The following is a 20,364-nucleotide window of genomic DNA, read 5'->3' as shown; positions in this document are numbered from 1 at the left end:
TGGCCATCACAAAGCCCTGACCTCAATCCTATAGAAAATTTGCGGGCAGAACTGAAAAAGCGTCTGCGAGCAAGGAGGCCCACAAACCTGACTCAGTTACACCAGCTCTGTCAGGAGGAATGGGCCAAAATTCACCCAACTTATTGTGGGAAGCTTGTGGAAGGCTACCCGAAACGTTTGACCCAAGGCAATGCTACCAAATACTAATTGAGTGTATGTAAACTTCTGACCCACTGGGAATGTGATGAAAGAAATAAAAGCTGAAAGAAATTCTCTACTATTCTGACATTTCACATTCTTAAAATAAAGTTGATCCTAGCTCACTAAGACAGGGACTTTTCACTAGGATTAAATGTCAGGAGATGTGAAAAACTGAGTTTAAATGTATTTGGCTAAGGTGTATGTAAACTTCCCACTTCAACTGTATTAGCAACCTTTCTGACAGTGCAACAACTGTAGCCCCTCCCCCAAAGCAAATTATTCCACATCAGTTTGTCTGTTTGAACATACCCTAATATGGTCTCTTAATTTGGCATTCATAATACTGAATTCATACTTTTGGAAGCTAAGAACCTGGTGCACAAGAGGGATGGTCTGAACAAAATAATGGATTTATCTAGTAGTATCGAATAAACAATGCTTATATTTTAAATGACATTATATTCAATTAAATTACCCTGGTCCACCATAGTGATGGATAATGGAATTAGAAAATATAGACTGCGTCTGATCACCCAGATGGTATACGATTTATTCATTTCTTTACAATAGGTAACAAATCCACAGACGGTCCATAAAAGCGTCCAGCCTGGCCCATCCTGTCCACTCCGCTTCTGAGAGAGAAACAGAGCACAGATGGGGGAGAGGGGGCAGCGGTGGTGGTTTTAATTGGCTTTGGCGCGGAGCTGAGCCCTCTTGCCTGTGACTGCCTGGAAACCTGCCTTGATGCTGGCGACGGAACAGCGGGAGTGGCAGGTCTCGCACTGTAGGAAGTAGAGTCGTGTGTCCTTCTGGAGGATAGTGTCGGGGGAGCGACATGTATGACACGTCACATACTCCTCTAAAAAGGGGATAGAAAAACTTGGATGAGATTGGGAATTGTTGGCATCTGGTTTGATTTAACCATATTATGCTGTGAAGGTCAGGTGATTGGTTGAAATTGCTAACTGGCTTTTTGTACTGCGGTGATAAATCCGTTATATGCGATAATATTGCACTGATTTAACTGTTGTGGAAATAGCGCCGTAACTGGTCAAATTTGCAAACCCTCGAACAGTATATACGGAATTGTATATTTTGCAAAAATTACATATCGCCCTCGCTAAATCCTAGAGGAACAGCTCACAACCAAGCAAGTCTTGTTATGAACATGGCTAGCAAATTGCAAAGTCGGACCCCTATCATTTTAATTAAACAAAACAATGTTAAGTACATTAGATTGTCGTCATCCTCTCATTTGCAGTGATTAACTGAAATCAGAATTAAATCACGAGTTCAGAGATGCGTACAAAGGTAGGACAATTGTCAACACGAGCACTTACTAATATATCTTCGTAAGACATTCTCTATCTGTTTCTGCTGGAATCTTCCTTTGATGATGAGCTGATTAGTTCCGTCTATAGAGCCACTGTTGCAATAAAAATTGTTTCAGTCATAAATTCATATCCTCCATACACATTCATTTTCTAATATACAGTGGGGAGAACAAGTATTTGATAACCTGCAAAATCAGCAGTGTTTCCTAAAGCATGTAGAGGTCTGTATATTTTATCATAGGTACACTTCAACTGTGAGAGATGGAATATAAAACAAAAATCCAGAAAATCACATTGTATGATTTTTAAGTAATTCATTTGCATTTTATTGCATGACATAACTATTTGATCACCTACCAACCAGTAAGAATTCCGGCTCTCACAGATTCTCTGTTAGTTTTTCTTTTAGAAGCACTCCTGTCCTCCACTCATTATCTGTATTAACTGCACCTGTTTGAACTCCTTCTATAAAAGACACCTGTCCACACACACTCAATCAAACAGACTCCAACCTCTCCACAATGGCCAAGACCACAGAGCTGTGTAAGGACATCAGGGGTGAAATTGTAGACCTGCACAAGGCTGGGATGGGCTAGAGGACAATAGGCAAGCAGCTTATAAGGCAACAACTGTTGCCACAATTATTAGAAAATGGAAGAAGTTCAAGATGACTGTCAATCACCCTCGGTCTGGGGCTCCATGCAAGGTCTCACCTCGTGGGGCATCAATGATCATGAGGAAGGTGAGGGATCAGCCCAAAATTACACGGCAAGACCTGGTCAATGACCTGAAGAGAGCTGGAACCACAGTCTCAAAGAAAACCATTAGTAACACACTACACCGTCATGGATTAAAATCCTGCAGCGCACGCAAGGTCCCCCTGCTCAAGCCAGCGCATGTCCAGGCCCGTCTGAAGTTTGCCAATGACCATCTGGATGATCCAGAGGAGGAATGGGAGAAGGTCATGTGGTCTGATGAGACAAAAATAGAGCTTTTTGGTCTAAACTCCACTCGCCGTGTTTGGAGGAAGAAGACGGATGAGTACAACCCCAAGAACACCATCCCAACCATGAAGCATGGAGGTGGAAGCATCATTCACTGGGGATGCTTTTCTGCAAAGGGGACAGGACGACTGCACCTTATTGAGGGGAGGATGGATGGGGCCATGTATCGCGAGATCCTGGCCAACAACCTCCTTCCCTCAGTAAGAGCATTGAAGATGGGTCGTGGTTAGGTCTTCCAGCATGACAAAGACCCGAAACACACAGCCAGGGCAACTAAGGAGTGGCTCCGTAAGAAGCATCTCAAGGTCCTGGAGTGGCCTAGCCAGTCTCCAGACCTGAACCCAATAGAAAATCTTTGAAGGGAGCTGAAAGTCTGTATTGCCCAGTGACAGCCCCGAAACCTGAAGGATCTGGAGAAGGTCTGTATGGAGGAGTGGGCCAAAATCCCTGCTGCAGTGTGTGCAAACCTGGTCAAGAACTACAGGAAACGTATGATCTCTCTATTTCCAAACAAAGGTTTCTGTACCAAATATTAAGTTCTGCTTTTCTGATGTATCAAATACTTATGTCATGCAATAAAATGCTAATTAATTACTTAAAAATCATACAATGTGATTTTCTGTTTTAGATTCCGTCTCTCACAGTTGAATTGTACCTATGATAAAAAATTACAGACCTCTACATGCTTTGTAAGTGGGAAAACCTGCAAAATCGGCAGTGTATCAAATACTTGTTTCCCCACTGTATATAAAAAATAAATGTTTAACGTAGCAGATAAATGCTTTCCTTCACTTGCTGACCAAAACCTTACCTTGTTCCAAGCTCAGCCAACAAGAAGGCGAGGAGATGTTTTGGCTGCCGATGCAACCTGTCAAGAACAATTACAGTAAGGGCACTAATGACGCAAAATAATGTGATTCAACAAGGGAGACTAAGTCATTAAACCTCAACATCTCTAAAAACTTCAACAGCGCATCTCATGGTATTCTCACAGTTTGCAGATGTCGGTGAAGTTGACAAAGGATGACTTCTTGGTGCCTACTCGGACCACCTGGGGAGGCTTCATGACAAACTTCCGCTTCTCCCCAGCCACCATGTCAGGATTCTTCTCCCGCATGATTTGAAAGACACGGTTCAGCAGCTACAAGGGAGGGAGATGAATCAGCCTGGATTGTAGAATGAAATACTTGGGAAACACCACTGAAAGACATTGGCTTCAATAGGATTTGACTAATAATTTTCTAATGAAGATGTAACTAAACATTCCTTTATTTAAGGTCATGATGTCGTACAGCTTAGGTCTCTGATGAAAATGCCTAGTGTAATATACTCTGATGTAATATTCCTCAAATCTTAAAAAGAAAAAAAATATGTACAATATGCAGAAATCACACTGCCATTTCCTGGTTGCTAAAATTCTAATAATTTGCCAAATTTCAATTTATGTCACAAAAAAAGCAATGTCGCAGTGTAGAGAATAATTGTACCATCTAAACCGCTGTGAAATATTTTTTCAATAACCCTTAAATATTGTATTTTCAACTGTTTGAAGCTGGTGTACAAAACCGAAAGATAGACCTGAAACTACACTTAAGAACGGTAAGCATATAATTAGCACACACAGACCAGATCTACAGCTTCTTAGACTTGTTTTCAATTAGTGACAGATCTATAACTCGCATTTCTATGTTGGTTTGGTCAGGTCGCCCAAAAAGTTACATATTGCAGCTTTAAGGGAAGTATCTTGACCTACTGACTCCGATTGTACCTCGTCATATGTGTAGTCTCTCTCTGAGCCCGCCCACGCAGGGCCTAACTGTGTGCTGCTGAACGTGATGTCGTCAGTGTTCTTTCCATCGTCGTCTTCCTGGGCTTTAAACCACAAGGTATGAGAAAGGCCAAATGTCAGTTTGCATGCTGGCTTACAACATTTATCCAGCCTGTGAATCACTCACCGTCATCTTTGATTTCCATGTCGTCATCCATGTCGAAATTCACAGCCTTGGACTTCCTTTTCTTTTTTCCTAGTTCTAACATCAAGTCGCCCTCTCCGTTGGTTTCAGAGGGCTCGGTCTCAATTTTCAGCTCCTGTGTATGGACAGTTATAGAATAAAGTCAACTGAATACATACTAAACGCAGGGGCTAATAAAAATTTAAATAACCCCATGACCGAAACTCAAGTCCATCTCAGATCGAGTGTAAGGGGCCACGTTAACCCCCACATTCATGTAAAGAAAGTCATGCGCATCATACTTTCAGGGACAGAGGATCATTTTGTACATGTATTAAACAGAGTTTGACCAACTCCATTCTCCTTGCTTAGGGGGTCCTTCCAGGAACATTTTTATATAGCACTGAGTTCAGTTCCGGTGACTTTTTAAAAAGGACATTTACTCTAAAATCAATGACAAAATTATGCTGACACACATTAAAATATAATTTCCACCTCCAGAAATGGGCCCAATAACATACTTTTAAAAATGTCAAACCCCATGACTTTGTTACTTTACAGCCTTATTCTAAAATGGATTAAATACAACCATTTCCTCAATCTACAAAGAACGCCCCATAATGATAAAGCGAAAGCAGGTTTTTAGAAATGTTGGCAAATTATATCTTAAATTACATTCAGACCCTTTGCTATGAGATTCTAAATTGAGCTCAGGTGCATCCTGTTTTCATTGATCATTCTTGAGATGTTTCTACAACTTTATTAGAGTCCACTTGTGGTAAATTCAAATGATTGGGCATGATTTGGAAAGGCACACACCTGTCTATAAAAAGGTTCCACAGTTGACAGTGCATGTCAGAGAAAAAACCCAAGCCACGAGTTCGAAGAAATTGTCCATAGACCTCCAAGACAGGATTGTGTTGAGGCACAGATCTGGGGAAGGGTACTAAAAACAAAGTTTGGCACATTGAAAAGTCCCTAAGAACACAGTGGCCTCCATCATTCTTAAATGGAAGAAGTTTGGACTCTTCCTTGAGCTGGCCGCCCGGCCAAACTGAGCAATTGGGGGAGAAGGGCCATGTCCAGGAAGGTGATCAAGAACCCAATGGTTACTGACAGATCTAGAGTTCCTCTGTGGAGATGGGAGAACCTTCCAGAAGGACAACCATCTCTGCAGCACTCCCACCAATATGGCATTCATGGTAGATGGCCAGACGGAAGCCACTCCTCAGTAAAAAGGCACATGACATCCCGCTTGGAGTTACCAACTGTGCAGCGACACTCCCCCATCCAACCTGACAGCGCTTGAGAGGATCTACAGAGAAGAATGGGAGAAACTCCCCAAATAGAGGTGAGGCAAGCTTGTAGCGTCATACCCAAGACTCAAGGCTGTAATCACTGCCAAAAGTGCTTCAACAATGTACTGAGTAAAAGGTCTGAATACTTACTGGAAAGAAATTACGTGAACCCTTTGGAATTACCTGGATAAATTGGTCATCAAATGTGATATGATCTTCATCTAAGTCATAACAAGACTGTGCTTAAACTAATAACACAAATCATTGTATTTCTTGCTTATATTGAATACATAATTTAAACATTCAGTGTAGGTTGGAAAAAGTAAGTGAACTCCTAGGCTAATGACTTCTCCAAAAGCTAATTGGAGTCAGGAGTCAGCTAACCTGGAGTCCAATTAATGAGATTAGAGATGTTGGTTAGAGCTGCATTGCCCAATAAGAAACCATCACAAAATTTTAGTTTGCTATTCACAAGAAGCATTGCCTGATGTGAACCATGCCTCAAACAAAAGAGATCTCAGAAGACATAAGACCTTGATGTCAGCACTGTTGCTACTCTCCCTAGAAAGTGGCCGTCCTGCAAAGATGACTGCAAGAGCACAGCACAGAACGTTCAATAAGGTTAAGAATCCTAGAGTGTCAGATAGCATGTTCCAGAGATTTCTGTAAGTCTAACATCTCTGACGAGTCTACGATATGTAACACACTAAACAAGAATGGTGTTCATGGGAGTACACCACAGAAGAAGCCACTTCTGTCCAAAGAACATTGCTGCACATCTGAAGTTAGCAAAAGTGCAACTGGATGTTCCCAAGCGCTTCTGGCAAAATATTCTGTGGACAGATGAAACTACACACACAACACTGTGAAAGAAGAAAAAAACAGCACAAAATGAATTCCCAAGATAAGACATTTTGCAGGAGACTGTTAGGCTGTCTGCCAATTGAAGCTCAACAGAAGTTGGGTGATACAAAAGGACAATGACCCAAAACACATTAGAAAATCATCAACAGAAGAACATATTCCTTCTGGAGTGGTCAGAGTCCTGACCTCAACCTGATTGAGATGCTGTGGCATGACTGATCTGATCCTACAGAAAACATTTGGTTGAGGTTATTGTTATTATTATTATACCCTACTCAACAAATTGGATGCAGTCTATCACCAAAGCCCCATATACTACCCACCATTGCGACCTGTACGCTCTCGTTGGCTGGCCCTCGATTCATACTCGTCGCCAAACCCACCGGCTCCATGTCATCTACAAGACCCTGCTAGGTAAAGTCCCCCCTTATCTCAGCTCGCTGGTCACCATAGCATCTCCCACCTGTAGCACACGCTCCAGCAGGTATATCACTCTAGTCACCCCCAAAACCAATTCTTTCTTTGGCCGCCTCTCCTTCCAGTTCTCTGCTGCCGATGACTGGAACGAACTACAAAAATCTCTGAAACTGGAAACACTTATCTCCCTCACTAGCTTTAAGCACCAACTGTCAGAGCAGCTCACAGATTACTGCACATAGCCCACCTATAATTTAGCCCAAACAACTACCTCTTTCCCAACTGTATTAAATTTGTATTTATTTATTTTGCTCCTTTGCACCCCATTATTTTTATATCTACTTTGCACATTCTTCCATTGCAAAACTACCATTCCAGTGTTTTACTTGCTATATTGTATTTACTTTGCCACCATGGCCTTTTTTGCCTTTACCTCCCTTCTCACCTCATTTGCTCACATTGTATATAGACTTGTTTATACTGTATTATTGACTGTATGTTTGTTTTACTCCATGTGTAACTCTGTGTCGTTGTATCTGTCGAACTGCTTTGCTTTATCTTGGCCAGGTCGCAATTGTAAATGAGAACTTGTTCTCAACTTGCCTACCTGGTTAAATAAAGGTAAAATAAAATTTAAAAAATAAAAATTTGCTGCCAAAGGAGGGTCAACCAGTTATTAAATCAAAGGGTTCGCATACTTTTCCCACCCTGCACTGTGAATGTTTACACAGTGTGTTCAATAAAGACATGAAAACATATCATTGTTTGTGTTATTCGTTTAAGCAGACCGTTTGTCTTGTGACCAAGATGAAGATCAGATCAAATTTCATGACCAATTTATGCAGAAATCCAAGTATTTCTAAAGGGTTCACATACTTTTGCCACTGTACGTACATGTGTTTATTTTGAATACATTTGCAAAAAAACATAAAAAAATGTTTTTTTAGAATACGGTTGTAACGTAGCAAAATGTGGAATGCACTGCATAGCCTATGCATGGTGCATATTATCAGATGTGCTATTAGCAATAAGCATTATCACCTGTAGCCCAACTGATGAAGCATAGTGGCTTGCCCCTTTGGACAACATCCTGGTTGTTATTATGAATTATCATTGTCTAATAAAAAAATATATAATTTGGTTGAATAATTTATGTCTCTATTACAAAAAATGTCATTGCACCTTTAAGAGCTCTGTTGCTCAGCTGTGCCTAAACCATGCTTGAAACTCGGGTTCTAAAACTGCATTTGTAAAAAAAGATTCCACGCACAATTGAATGAGTACAGAAATGAATGTGATAGCAATGTAAAACAGGGATCGTCCTTTTTTTTTTGCAAAGGCCAAAACGGCTTTCAAACGTTTTTTCCCACGATTGCATTAGAATTGTTGTGCATTGACTGCTTGTCAGAATACATGTTTCCCCCCTACTGCTCTCGGCTCTTCAATGTGCATTGATAGGAATATTTATCTGGCATAGAACACAAGCCAACTATGTAAATAGGTCAACTATTCTACCATGGGGTTGTCTGATTTTGTTTTAACCTCTCGAGGGTAGGGGCAGCATTTGGAATTTTGGATGAAAAGCATGCCCAAATTCAATGGCCTGCTACTCGAGCCCAGAAGATAAATGCATATAACTGTTAAAATAGTGTGTGAGTATAACAGAACTGAATTAGCAGGCGAAAACCAGAGAAATCCATTCAGGAAGTCGTTTTTTTAAATATTTTTTTTAGTTTTCTTTTCAAAGCCATTACAGTATCCATTGACTTAGGGCTCCATTTGCAGTTCCTATGCCTTCCACTAGATCTCAACAGTCTTTAGAAATCGTTTCAGGCTTGTATTCTTATAAATGAGGGAGCAAGACCAGTCTGAACGAGTTGACCCTAACACTAATGTGTCGTAGAGCTTTTTCAGGCGCATGTGCATTTCTTGTTTACCTTTTATATTGACGACAATATTGTCTGGTTGAAATATTATAGATAATTTAGGCTAAAAAACAAACTGAGGTTTGAATATAAACATCGTTTGACATGTTTCTATGACCTTTACGGATACAATTTGGATTTGTCTGATTGTTTTGACTGATTTTGAGCCTGTGGATTACTGAAGAAAACGCGCGAACAAAACAGATTTTTGGATATAAAGAGACTTCATCGAACAAAAGGAACATTTATTGAGTAAATTAATGTCTTCTAATTGCCACCATATGAAGATCAAAGGTAAGGGATTAATTTTCTCTCTTTCTGAGTTTTGTAACGCTTCTGCTTGGCTAGTTACTGTTTGTAATAATTTGTCAACGGGGCTGTGTTCTGGGCTAGGTATGCTTTCGCCGAAAAGCATTTTATAAATATGACACTGGTTGGTTTAACAAGAAGTTAATCTTTAAACCTATGTAAAATATGTCTTGATTTCTGAATTTTTATAATGAGCATTTCTGTAATTGAATTTGGCGCTCTGCAACCTCACTGGATGTTGGCCAGATGGGACGCTAGCGTCCCACGTACCTTAGAGAGGTTAATAACATTACATGGCAAAAATAATAGCACTGGAAAGATGCATCCTGAGTGATAGAAGAACTGGCTTTGAATGACTTTGCCAGCAGCTACAGTAGGCTACACACCGCTGTGAGTTGAGCGCTGCTGAGGTGCGCATTATAAAAAATGTTTTATTCCCTTCATCTGAACACTGGTGTTTGATCAAAAATCAAGCATGTCTGTTCAGTGCACACAGCGTAACAAGAGAAAATAAAATTTGAGAATATATTTTGTAGAACCGATTCTGTCTGTATTAGGCTGTCATGTCCAAACCCCCAGAGATATTTTAGTATGGATCTACACTGATCTCAAAAACAACCTCTCCAGAAACCCTATGACTGAAATCCATCACAGGAGAAATTTAACACATCAAGCCACAACACAGAAAGTCATACACCGTACACTGAGTGTACAAGAACTTTAGGAACACCATCCTCATATTGAGGTACACCCCCTTTTTGCCCTCAGAACAGCCTCAATTGGACTCTACAAGGTGTCAGAAGTGTTGAACAGGGAGGTTGGCCCAGGTTGACGCCAATGCTTCCCACAGTTGTGTCAAGTTGGCTGGATGTCCGTTGGGTAATAGATAGGGTTCGGCAGTATCCAGATTTTCATATCGTCATACTGTCCTCTCACCACGGAATACATGGTATTACCAGTTTAGTTCACAAGGGGGTACCAGAAATGCAAAAGAAAGCCCAAGGGTGTCCATTATCAAAATGCAAAACAGTGAATTTTAATGGAGGCTGCAAGCTAAATATGCTCATAAAGTTATGCATATGTATGTAGGAGCTACCGAATGTCATTTTTGTTGAGTTTGGACATTTACATGTGAATGTGAAGGAGAGATATGACAAAATTGACGCATGCGGTACGGGCTCTCCAACAACATATATACCGTAACCAAATATTTTTTAGAACTAACCCCATCTGTGTCTACGAGCTGTGTCTGTGTGGAGTCTGGAGTCGCTAGAGCAACAGGCCTGCCTGCTCTGCTCGGAGAAGAGGAGCAGATGGGCCAGAACGAAGAGGGGGGAGCGCAAGGAAATTTAGATTTAATTTTATTTAACAAGGCGAGTTAGTTAAGAACAAATTGAACAAATGCCTAGGAACAATGGGTTAACTGCCTTGTTCTGGGGCAGAACAGCAGATTTTTACCTTGTCAGCTCCGGGACTCGATCTAGCAGCCTTTCGCTAACTGGCCCAACGCTCTAACCACTAGTCGACCTGCCGCCTCAAGATAGCAGCGGCAGCTGTACAGATAACTAATCCAAAGGTCTTTGACTTCTCAAATAGAGTAGAGTGCTAACACAATATGATACCCCGTCACCTTATTAATTCAGCCACTTAGATAGCAAGTTAAACTAGGGGTTGTGTTAACGCGTAATTCTGTTTTTCACACAGGGAAAAAGTTCAAATATCTTACTGCGTTTTGTAAACATAGATAGTCCAAATCAAAGTCAAATAGCGTTGCACTTCTGTTGTCATCTGATGAAAATTAACCATTTTCAGCTGAATGGGTTGCAGTGATGTACGTTCTGTGAAGGAAAAGTATAGTTGCACCTCCCTGATCACTCTATTGAACCAAAAAAAGTAACTTTCAATATAAAACGTCACCCGTGTTAATACGCAGCTGGACTCACCTGCTCCCGCTTTGTCTCCTTGTCTTATTTACAAACATGTGACTGGCTCAACTGTTCTGGAGAACTAAGTAAGCTTCAAAATGCAAAATAAGGTGACCGGTGAAATAAGAACTCAATGTGCTTCATCCCCTAAATGCATTACACAAGTTGAATGCAGGTATTTAGTTAAAAAACATCTGCAAATATTAACATGTATTGAAAAACTTGAAAGTTTAAACGGTATTGAAAAACCACCCCGTGGCTATTTACGCCCTAGCTTAGTGGTGGACCATTCTTGATACACATGGGAAACTGAGCATGAAAACCCCATCAGCGTTTCAGTTCGACACAAACCGGTTCTCCTTATATTTTGTCTGCCCATTCACCCCTAATGGCACACACATACATTCCATGTCTCAATTGTCTCAAGGCTTAAAATCTTTCTTAACCTGTCTTCCCCTTCTATTACCTGTCTCGCCCCCTTCACCAACACTGATTGGAAGTGGATTGATTTAATAACAAGTGACATCAATAAAGGATCATAGCTTTTGCCTGGATTCACCATGTCAGTCTATATCCTAATGGTTTTGTACACCCAGTGTATAATTAAAGCTACAAAAAGCAATGATCCATCTTATCCCTATCTATGAGACATATCCACCGCCTACAAGGTTGACAGGAATCCATTTTGTAGATAAGTCATCAAACATTTCCATAATTTAATAGACACTTATGAAAACATGTTAAAAGAAAGTCAACATTCTACACGCCAAGTAAGGCCCACTGGCCAGCTATCTGGGCACTTAACCCAAAACGTACCTTTATTCCCTCCTCTACATCATTGTCAAATGTCTTTGGCTTTTTCTTTTTCTTCTTCTTCTGGTTGAAGAAGTTTAAGTCATCCAGGTCATCAGAGATTTCTGGCAAACATACCAAGATCAAAAAGTCTTACTTACAAAAGATCTTATAAGTCAGACACATGCAAAGCCACCTTTTTAGTTTATATTATGTTAAGGCACCTGAGGGCCCTGTTACTTACTCACCTTTCCTCCTTCCGTCATCCTCGTCAAAGTCCACCTCTCTGTCCTCTCCTCCATCCACCTCCACCTCCTTTGCTTCTGGCTGTGGAGCATCCTCACTGGCACCGTCCCCTCCTTCTTCATCTAGCATGAAAGGCTTCTTCTTCTTTTTCTTCTTCTTGGACATGTTGGGATCAAATATCATCTGCAAAGCACAAACGGAACGTGTTATGAACGGCTGACCCCTATGACGGTGTCAGCATTAATCTTGCAAATATAGCTAACTTGCTTCGTCCCGCAACAAGTGATTGTTTACTAAACCTAATCTATTTGGTTACACAAAAATAATTTTTCCAGCCAACAGAGGCATACCCCAATATCTCTAGGAACAACACTTATGATTCGTTGGGTTGAATGTAGAGGTCGACCGATTAGGATTTTTCAACTGCGATAGCGATTATTGGAGGACCAAAAAAAGCCGATACCGATTAGAAATCGGCCAATATTGTTTATATATTTGTAATAATGACAATTAGAACAACACTGAATGAACAATGAACACTTATAATACATAAAATCTATTTAGTCTCCATGAAACATGTTCAATTTGGTTTAAATAATGCAAAAACAGTGTGGGAGAAGTAAAAGTGCAATATGTTCCATGTAAAAAAGCTAACGTTTAAGTTCCTTGCTCAGAACATGTGAAAGCTGGTGGTTCCTTTTAACTTCTCAATATTCCCAGATAAGAAGTTTTAGGTTGTAGTTATAATAATTGATGCGTCGACAATCTCTAGACCATTTATATTTCATATACTTTTGACCATTGGATGTTCTTATAGGCACTAGTATTGCCAGCCTAATCTCGGGAGTTGATAGGATTGAAGTCATAAACAGCGCTGTGCTTCAAGCATTGCTAAGAGCTTGCTGGCAAACACAGTAAAGTGCTGTTTGAATTAATGCTCACGAGCCTGCTGCTGCCTACCATCGCTCAGTCAGACTGCTCTATCAAATTATAATAAACACACAGAAATACAAGCATTTGTCATTAATATGGTAAAATCCAGAAACTATCATTTTGAAAACAAAACGTTTATTCTTTCAGTGAAATTACAGAACCGTTCCGTATTTTAACGAACGGGCGTCAACCTTAAGTCTAGATATTGCTGTTACATTGCACAACCTTCAATGTTACTTCATAAATATGTAAAAATCTGGCAAATTAATTACGTTTTTTTGTTAGGAAGAAATGGTCTCAACACAGTTCGCAACAAGCCAGGCGGCCCACACTGTTGCATATACCCCGACTCTGCTTGCACTGAACGCAAGACAAGTGACAACTTCCCTTGTTAATATTGCCCGCTAACATGATTTTTTAAATACTAAATATGCAGGGTTAAAAAAAATACTTGTGTGTTGATTTTAAGAAAGGCATTGATGTTTATGGTTAGGTACACTTGTGCCACGATTGTGCTTTTTCGCCATTGCATTTTTGTTAAATCATCACCAGTTTGGCGAAGTTGAAATAGGCTGTGATTCGATGATAAATTAACGGGCACCGCATTGATTATATGCAACGTAGGAAACGCCAGGTAACCTAGTAATATCATAAACTATGTGTAGTTAACTAGTGATTGAAGATTGATTGTTTTTTATAAGATTAGTTTAATGCTAGCTAGCAACTTACCATGGCTCCTTGCAGCCACAAGGTCCTTTTGATGCTGCACTCGCGTAACAGGTGATCAGCCTGCCACACAGTCTCCCCGTGGATTGCAATGTAATTGGTGTCCAAAAAGGCTGATTACAGATTGTTATGAAATCTTGAAATCGTCCGACCTCTAGTTGAACGTGCCCTAGAGCTCTGCTGCCTGACGGAACCCGACAATATCTACGGGTTAGGGGAGGGCCTTGTTTTTTTTCACATCAATAACTAGGATACGGGCTGGGCCTCACAAACATTTTGAAGCTGAGCCTTTTGCTCATGCTCTGCAGTAACATAACTGACTAAGATCATAACATGGTGTCAGAAATGCTTCAGCCTTTTTTTTTTTTTCTTAGGCAAGTCAATGAAGAATACATTCTTATTTACAATTATGGCAACACAATGACAGTAGGCAAATTGTGCACCGCCCTATGGGACTCCCAATCATGGCCGGATGTGATACTGCCTGGATTCGAACCAGGGACTGTAGTGACACTTCTTGCACTGAGATGCAGTGCCATAGACCGCTGTGCCACCACTCGGGAGCCCAAATATAAGACAGGAGGAATTTAACATATAAAATAATGTTCCTTTAGTTTAGAGTGATGAAAAGTAGCTAACAGCTCTCTCATGTCTACTCACTGCCCAGAGCAACCCCAGCTAAGCCGTTTTTTAAGACACTCATAGCTGCCACGAGAGGGGTGAGCTGTGTGTAGGGAGCAATGACTGAAAGAAAAGAACAGCTAATGGATTTACTAACGCAGGAAGTTATTTCTGATTTTGAGTAGGGCCGGGCCTTAAATTTGGCAGAAGCAAATCGGGCCTGATATAGGGCCTTAATTAACGTCGGGGCCATGAGTAGGGCACTAATGTGGCCTTCGCTATCAAATAAGCGTTTAAAACATTTATCCAGGGTCTCCCATTTTCCGCCTGTAGAAGTTGGAGTTTACATGCTAGTTTACTCTCTTGGACCGTGTGGTCTAGAATGGACTACAATGGCAGCCCACAGGCGGAAAAAAATGGGAGACCCTGGATAAAAACGTGCTTCAAACGCTTATCTGATATCAAAGGACACATTCATTCAACCCAACGAAACGTAACTATTGTTCCTAGAGATAATGGATATGCCTCTGGCTCTGTTGGCGGGAAACGTTATTTTGACGAACCCGAATAACGTTAGTTTAGGTTTGGTCGATGAAGGACGTCAGGCTGCGAAGCTTCCGCATAAACATCTGTAAAATGGCTCGTTGCGGGAAGAAGCAAACTAGCTGGGTAACGTAGCTAGCAGGGACGAAGCACTAACCTAACACAACACAAAATGAAAAACTACCGATAGGTACTGAATTGACATCCACCAACAGTCAGCAAAATATCTACATTCAATCGGACACGGTCGCACAATGACAAATAGTTAGCTACAGTACATGTCAAGGGTTTTACTGACAATTTTAAGGAGATGAAGCAGCTATCTAACCAGCAATAACATGGGGTGGCTAACGTTAGACCTTAGCTAGCTGCCTCATTGTCACACGTGTGTAGGCCATAATTATGTTTCTCATAAACATGAATTACAATGGTAAAATTGAATTAGTTACCTCGTCGTCTCCCGACATGTTTCCAGACTATGTTGTGTCAGATAACGATGAAATTCCGTTGCAGTATATGTTTTAATCACCCAAACCACTGGTCAGTTTCGGGTTTCTTGCATCAGCTACCGAGCAGTAGTGTTTGCGCATGCGCAAATGTTATTTATTTCATGCCCAGGTGTAAGGGAAAGGCCTAGTGGGATATGTAGTGTTTTGTGCTCCGGCACCCTACTATAGTTCAGTGTACACTACCCTCAGGTCAACAACATCTGGGAAGGTGGAACATTGGTGTCCTTATTTTGGACATGTATTAAAGTCTCACATAGGATCAAAGCACATCATCATCTTGCTTGATTTTGGCCATCAGGAGACTGGAAGCGATCTGCCATTATGATATAAAGCCATTTTATTCTGTTGTCAACCATGAAAACAAATACATTTCATTTGAAACCTCCACACAATGACTATACAAGATCTTAAAATAACAATATTTTGCTCATTGTTGTCCCTATTTTGGGCCTGTATTCACTTAATAGTCTGACAGAGCATCAACGCATATCATCATGGGACTTTGTGCACTTGCTTGATTTTGGGGATCAGGAGTCTGAAAGCAATAATTATATCTGGAAACAAAATGTGCAAATCCGAGACTAAGGGGATTATAATTTTAAAAAATTACATTCCTGATGGAATGGCACATATTGTCTTTCATGCCCATTTTTAACATCAAATGATGTCCTTATAGAATATCTATAATCCTTTTGTCAAATTATCAAGTGTAAGGCTGAATCTAAAAGAAAACCGTTGTAATATATGTAATATATGCATGCTCATCAAGAAGATGTATGTGTTTATCATTGCACTGCTCAAGGGCCCTGTTCAGTCATTAATCTACTCAAAATAGCTGGGGGACTACACATTCTCAGACACATACTGTAGTTCTAAAGTAAGTCTGTGAAACTTCCTTTTCCACCCGTCCTCGGTTGTTTATAGACTTTGCAGTAGTCATTGCAGTTTCCTCAACATCTTTCACAAAAGCAGTGTCGCAATTCTTACGTATCTCCATTTCATTTGGTAAGCCTCTTTTTGGTAAGCCACTATCTTTATTGAATTGAGTTAAAAATGTTTGATGAATCTTTCAACATTCTTACAGAACATGTATGAAGTCATTGTCAAAATGTTTCAGATAACAATCTGCGTAGTGTATATGTACTGTATGTATATGAATACATGTGAATATGAATGTATTCAAAACAAAACTGAGTGAGATTTTGAGATTTGTTTGTGTATGTACACTACCGTTCAAAAGTTAGGTCACTTAGAAATGTCCTTGTTTTTGAAAGAAAAGCCATTTTTTTTGTCCATTAAAATAACATAAAATTGATCAGAAATACAGTGTCGACATTGTTCATGTTATAAATGACTATTGTAGCTGGAAACCGCAGATTTTTTATGGAATATCTACATAGGCGTACAGAGGCCCATTATCAGCAACCATTACTCTGTGGTCCAATGGCAGGTTGTGTTAGCTAATCCAAGTTTATAATTTTAAAAGGCTAATTGATCATTAGAAAACCATTTGCAATTATGTTAGCACAGCTGAAAACTGTTGTCCTGATTAAAGAAGCAATAAAACTGGCCTTCTTTAGACTAGTTGAGTATCTGGAGGATCAGCATTTGTGGGTTTGATTACAGGCTCAAAATGGCCACAAACAAAGAACTTTCTTCTGAAACTCGTCGGTCTATTCTTGTTCTAAGAAAATAAGGCTATTGAATGCGAGAAATTGCCAAGAAACTGAATATCTCGTATAATGCTGTGTACTACTCCCTTAACAGAAGAGCGCAAACTGGCTTTAACCAGAATAGAAGTGGAGTGGGGTGCCGGTGCACAACTGAGCAGGAGGACAAGTACATCAGAGTGTAGTTTGAGAAACAGACACCTCACAAGTCCTCAATTGGCAGCTTCATTAAATAGCACCCGCAAAACACTAGTCTCAACATCAACAGCGAAGAGGCGACTCCGGGATGCTGGCCTTCTAGGCAGAGTTACAAAGAAAAATAGATCTCAGACTGGCCAATAAAAAGAAAAGATTAAGATGGTCAAAAGAACACAGACACTGGACAGAGAAACTCTGCCTCGAAGGCCAGCATCCTTGAGTCAACTCTTCACTGTTGACATTGAGACGGGTGTTTCCCATGGACCTCGACTCTCTCGTAGCCTTGACCATAAGGATCGATGGGCGACTACGGGAACGCAGTAGGGAGAGGAGGTCTGATCCCGGGCACACACGCCCATCCACGGTTTTCCTCTTGCCTCCGAAGAACCCCAAAAATCTGCGACGCCTGCATTCCCGAGAGAATCCAATGTCACCCAAGTTCCCTCAGAAATCATAGAGGACTGTCAACTCGTCTCCTCCGGCACTCATGCAACTGGGCAGGGCTAGACTATCCCCTGAGGACCGTTTACGCAGACTGAGCTCTAAAAGCTGTCTGTATTGTGGAACTTCAGGACATTACTTAATATCCCCTGCCCAATAAAAAGCCCAGGCTCATCAGTAGATATGAGTACGCTGGTGGGTCATACAGGGAGTCTCCCAGTTCCCATTACTCGTGCTTCTCTCCATGCTATCCTGTTGTGGGGTGACCGGTCTAAATCTCTCTAGGTGCTCGTGGACTCTGGGACTGACAACAGCTTTATGGACACTACCCTAGTGTCGGAGCTGGGTATCTCCACACAACTCCTCTCCCATGGACGCCAGAGCATTGGATGGACACTCTCTTGGTAGGGTCACTCATAGTATGCTTCATATTAACCTGCGACCCCCTGATTGACTGGACTGCGAGTTCCATCCTGGGTTAGAGCCCATTCTGTCACGCACATTGCATCAGGTGGCGCAGCCCACCCCCTGGACATCCTCCTGCGGGTTTAGTTAAAGCGTTGGATCTCTCCGACGTTCCCGCGGAGTATCAGGACTCCCGGGTGGTTTCAACAAGGCCCACGCCACATCTCTTCCTCCTCATCGACCGTATAACTGCGCCATTGATCTCCTCCCTGGTATTACACTGCCTCAGGGGCAGCGCTATTCCCTGTCTGGTCAGGAAACAAAGACCATGGAAGGGTACATTGAGGACTCTCTGGGGGCAGGGTTCATTTGTTCTTCTTCCTCCCCTGCCGGTTCAGGGTCCTTCTTTGTGGAGAGGAAGGACAAAACCCTGTGCCCGTGTATCGACTACCAGGGCCTTAATGACATCACGTTAAAGAACCGTTACCCACTACCACTCCTCTCCTTGGCTTTCGAGCCTCTCCAGGGGGCGACCGTATTCGGAATGCTTACCGTCTGGTTTGGATACGGGAAGTAGACGAATGGAAGACAGCCTTTAACACAGCTAGTGGACAGTATGAGTATCTGGTTATGCCATTCGAACTGACCAACGCTCCCGCAGTGTTCCAGGCTCTGGTCAGTAATGTGCTCCATGACATGTTGAACCGGTTCATGTTTGTCTACCTCGACGACATCCTTGTCTTTTCCCATTCGGTTCAGGAGTACGTTCTCCACGTCTGACAAGTCCTCCAGTGCCTCCTGGAGAACCAGTTGTTTGTCAAGGCGGAGAAATGTGAATTTCATCGCTCCACTATGTCCTTTCTGGGATATATCATCACTGCCAGGAACATTCAGATGGATCCGGAGAAGGAAAGAGCGAAGGTTGAGTGGCCCCAATCCACATCCAGACTGCAGCTGCAACGTTTCCTGGGATTTGCTCATTTCTACCGCCACTTTATTCGTGGCTACAGCACGCTGGCTTCCCCCCGCTCTGCACTCCCCTTCATTCATGTGGTCCCAGCTACTGACCAGGCGTTTTCGGATCTCAAGGATCGGTTCACTACAGCGCCCATCTTAATCCATCCGGACCCGTCCCGTCAGTTTGTGGTGGAGGTCGATGCCTCGGACATTGGAGTGGGGGCCGTCCTGTCCCAGCGTTCTGCCCAGGACCAAAAGCTTCATCCCTGCACTTTCCTATCCCATCATCTTAGTCCCATGGAGAATAACTATTACGTTGGTAACCGGGAATGTCTTGCGGTCAAGATGGAGCTGGAGGAATGGAGACACTGGCTATAAGGGGCAGAACATCCATTCCTAGAGTGGACCGACCATAACATTCTGGAATATCTCTGCATTGCCAAGCGCCTCAACTCAAGGCAGGCTCGTTGGGCTCTGTTGTTCACTCGTTTCAATTTCACCATCTCCTTACCGCTCTGGGTCATAGAATGTGACGCCTGACGCCCTCTCTCGCTTGCCTAGCTCTGTTGCTTCCCTAACTCCTGTCTTGCAGAGACACTCATGTGGGGTATCGAGAGCCTGGTCCACAAAGCGCAGGGGGGGCGGCTAACCGGTTGTTTGTCCATGGTCCACAGTCCTGGAATGAGCTCATTCCTCTAATCTAACCTGCCCTCCCGACAAAGGCCAGGCCTTCCTCCGACAATGTTTTGGTAGTCCACTATGGTTTCTGATGTCTCCACATTCGCCGCCGCATGCACGCAGTGTGCTCAGAATAAGACTCAGAGGCAAGCTCCGGCCGGCCTCTTACAACCACTCCCTGTTCCTCATCACCCCTGGTCCCATATATCCCTGGACTTTGTCACTGGTCTCCCTCCGTCTGATGGCAACACCACCATCCTTACGGTGGTGGATCTGTTTTCCAAAGCCACCCATTTTACCCGCCTTCCCACGTTATCCTAAGCCAAGGATACGGCCCAACTCATGGTACAGAACATCTTCTGAATGCATGGACTTCCGGTCGACACGGTCTTAGATCGTGGTCCTCAGTTCTCATC

The 20,364-nt window shown here is 42.0% G+C and overlaps 1 protein-coding gene across 1 annotated transcript; it reads right to left on the bottom strand.

Moving 5' to 3' along the window:
* Nucleotides 1-725: 725 nt before the first annotated feature.
* Nucleotides 726-15,708, bottom strand: LOC109890754 (eukaryotic translation initiation factor 2 subunit 2). The gene is made up of 9 exons (XM_020482765.2): nt 15,540-15,708; nt 12,270-12,450; nt 12,046-12,146; nt 4,495-4,627; nt 4,308-4,411; nt 3,532-3,680; nt 3,351-3,407; nt 1,542-1,627; nt 726-1,060 (listed from the first exon to the last, which is right to left on the bottom strand). The coding sequence occupies exons 1-9, from the start codon at nt 15,555-15,557 to the stop codon at nt 885-887; spliced, it is 1,005 nt and encodes a 334-aa protein (XP_020338354.1). The 5' UTR covers nt 15,558-15,708; the 3' UTR covers nt 726-884.
* Nucleotides 15,709-20,364: the final 4,656 nt, after the last annotated feature.

Source organism: Oncorhynchus kisutch, linkage group LG5, assembly GCF_002021735.2.
Source record: "Oncorhynchus kisutch isolate 150728-3 linkage group LG5, Okis_V2, whole genome shotgun sequence".
NCBI classification, from domain to species: Eukaryota; Metazoa; Chordata; class Actinopteri; order Salmoniformes; family Salmonidae; genus Oncorhynchus; species Oncorhynchus kisutch.
This window is presented reverse-complemented; position numbering and strand designations above follow the sequence as displayed.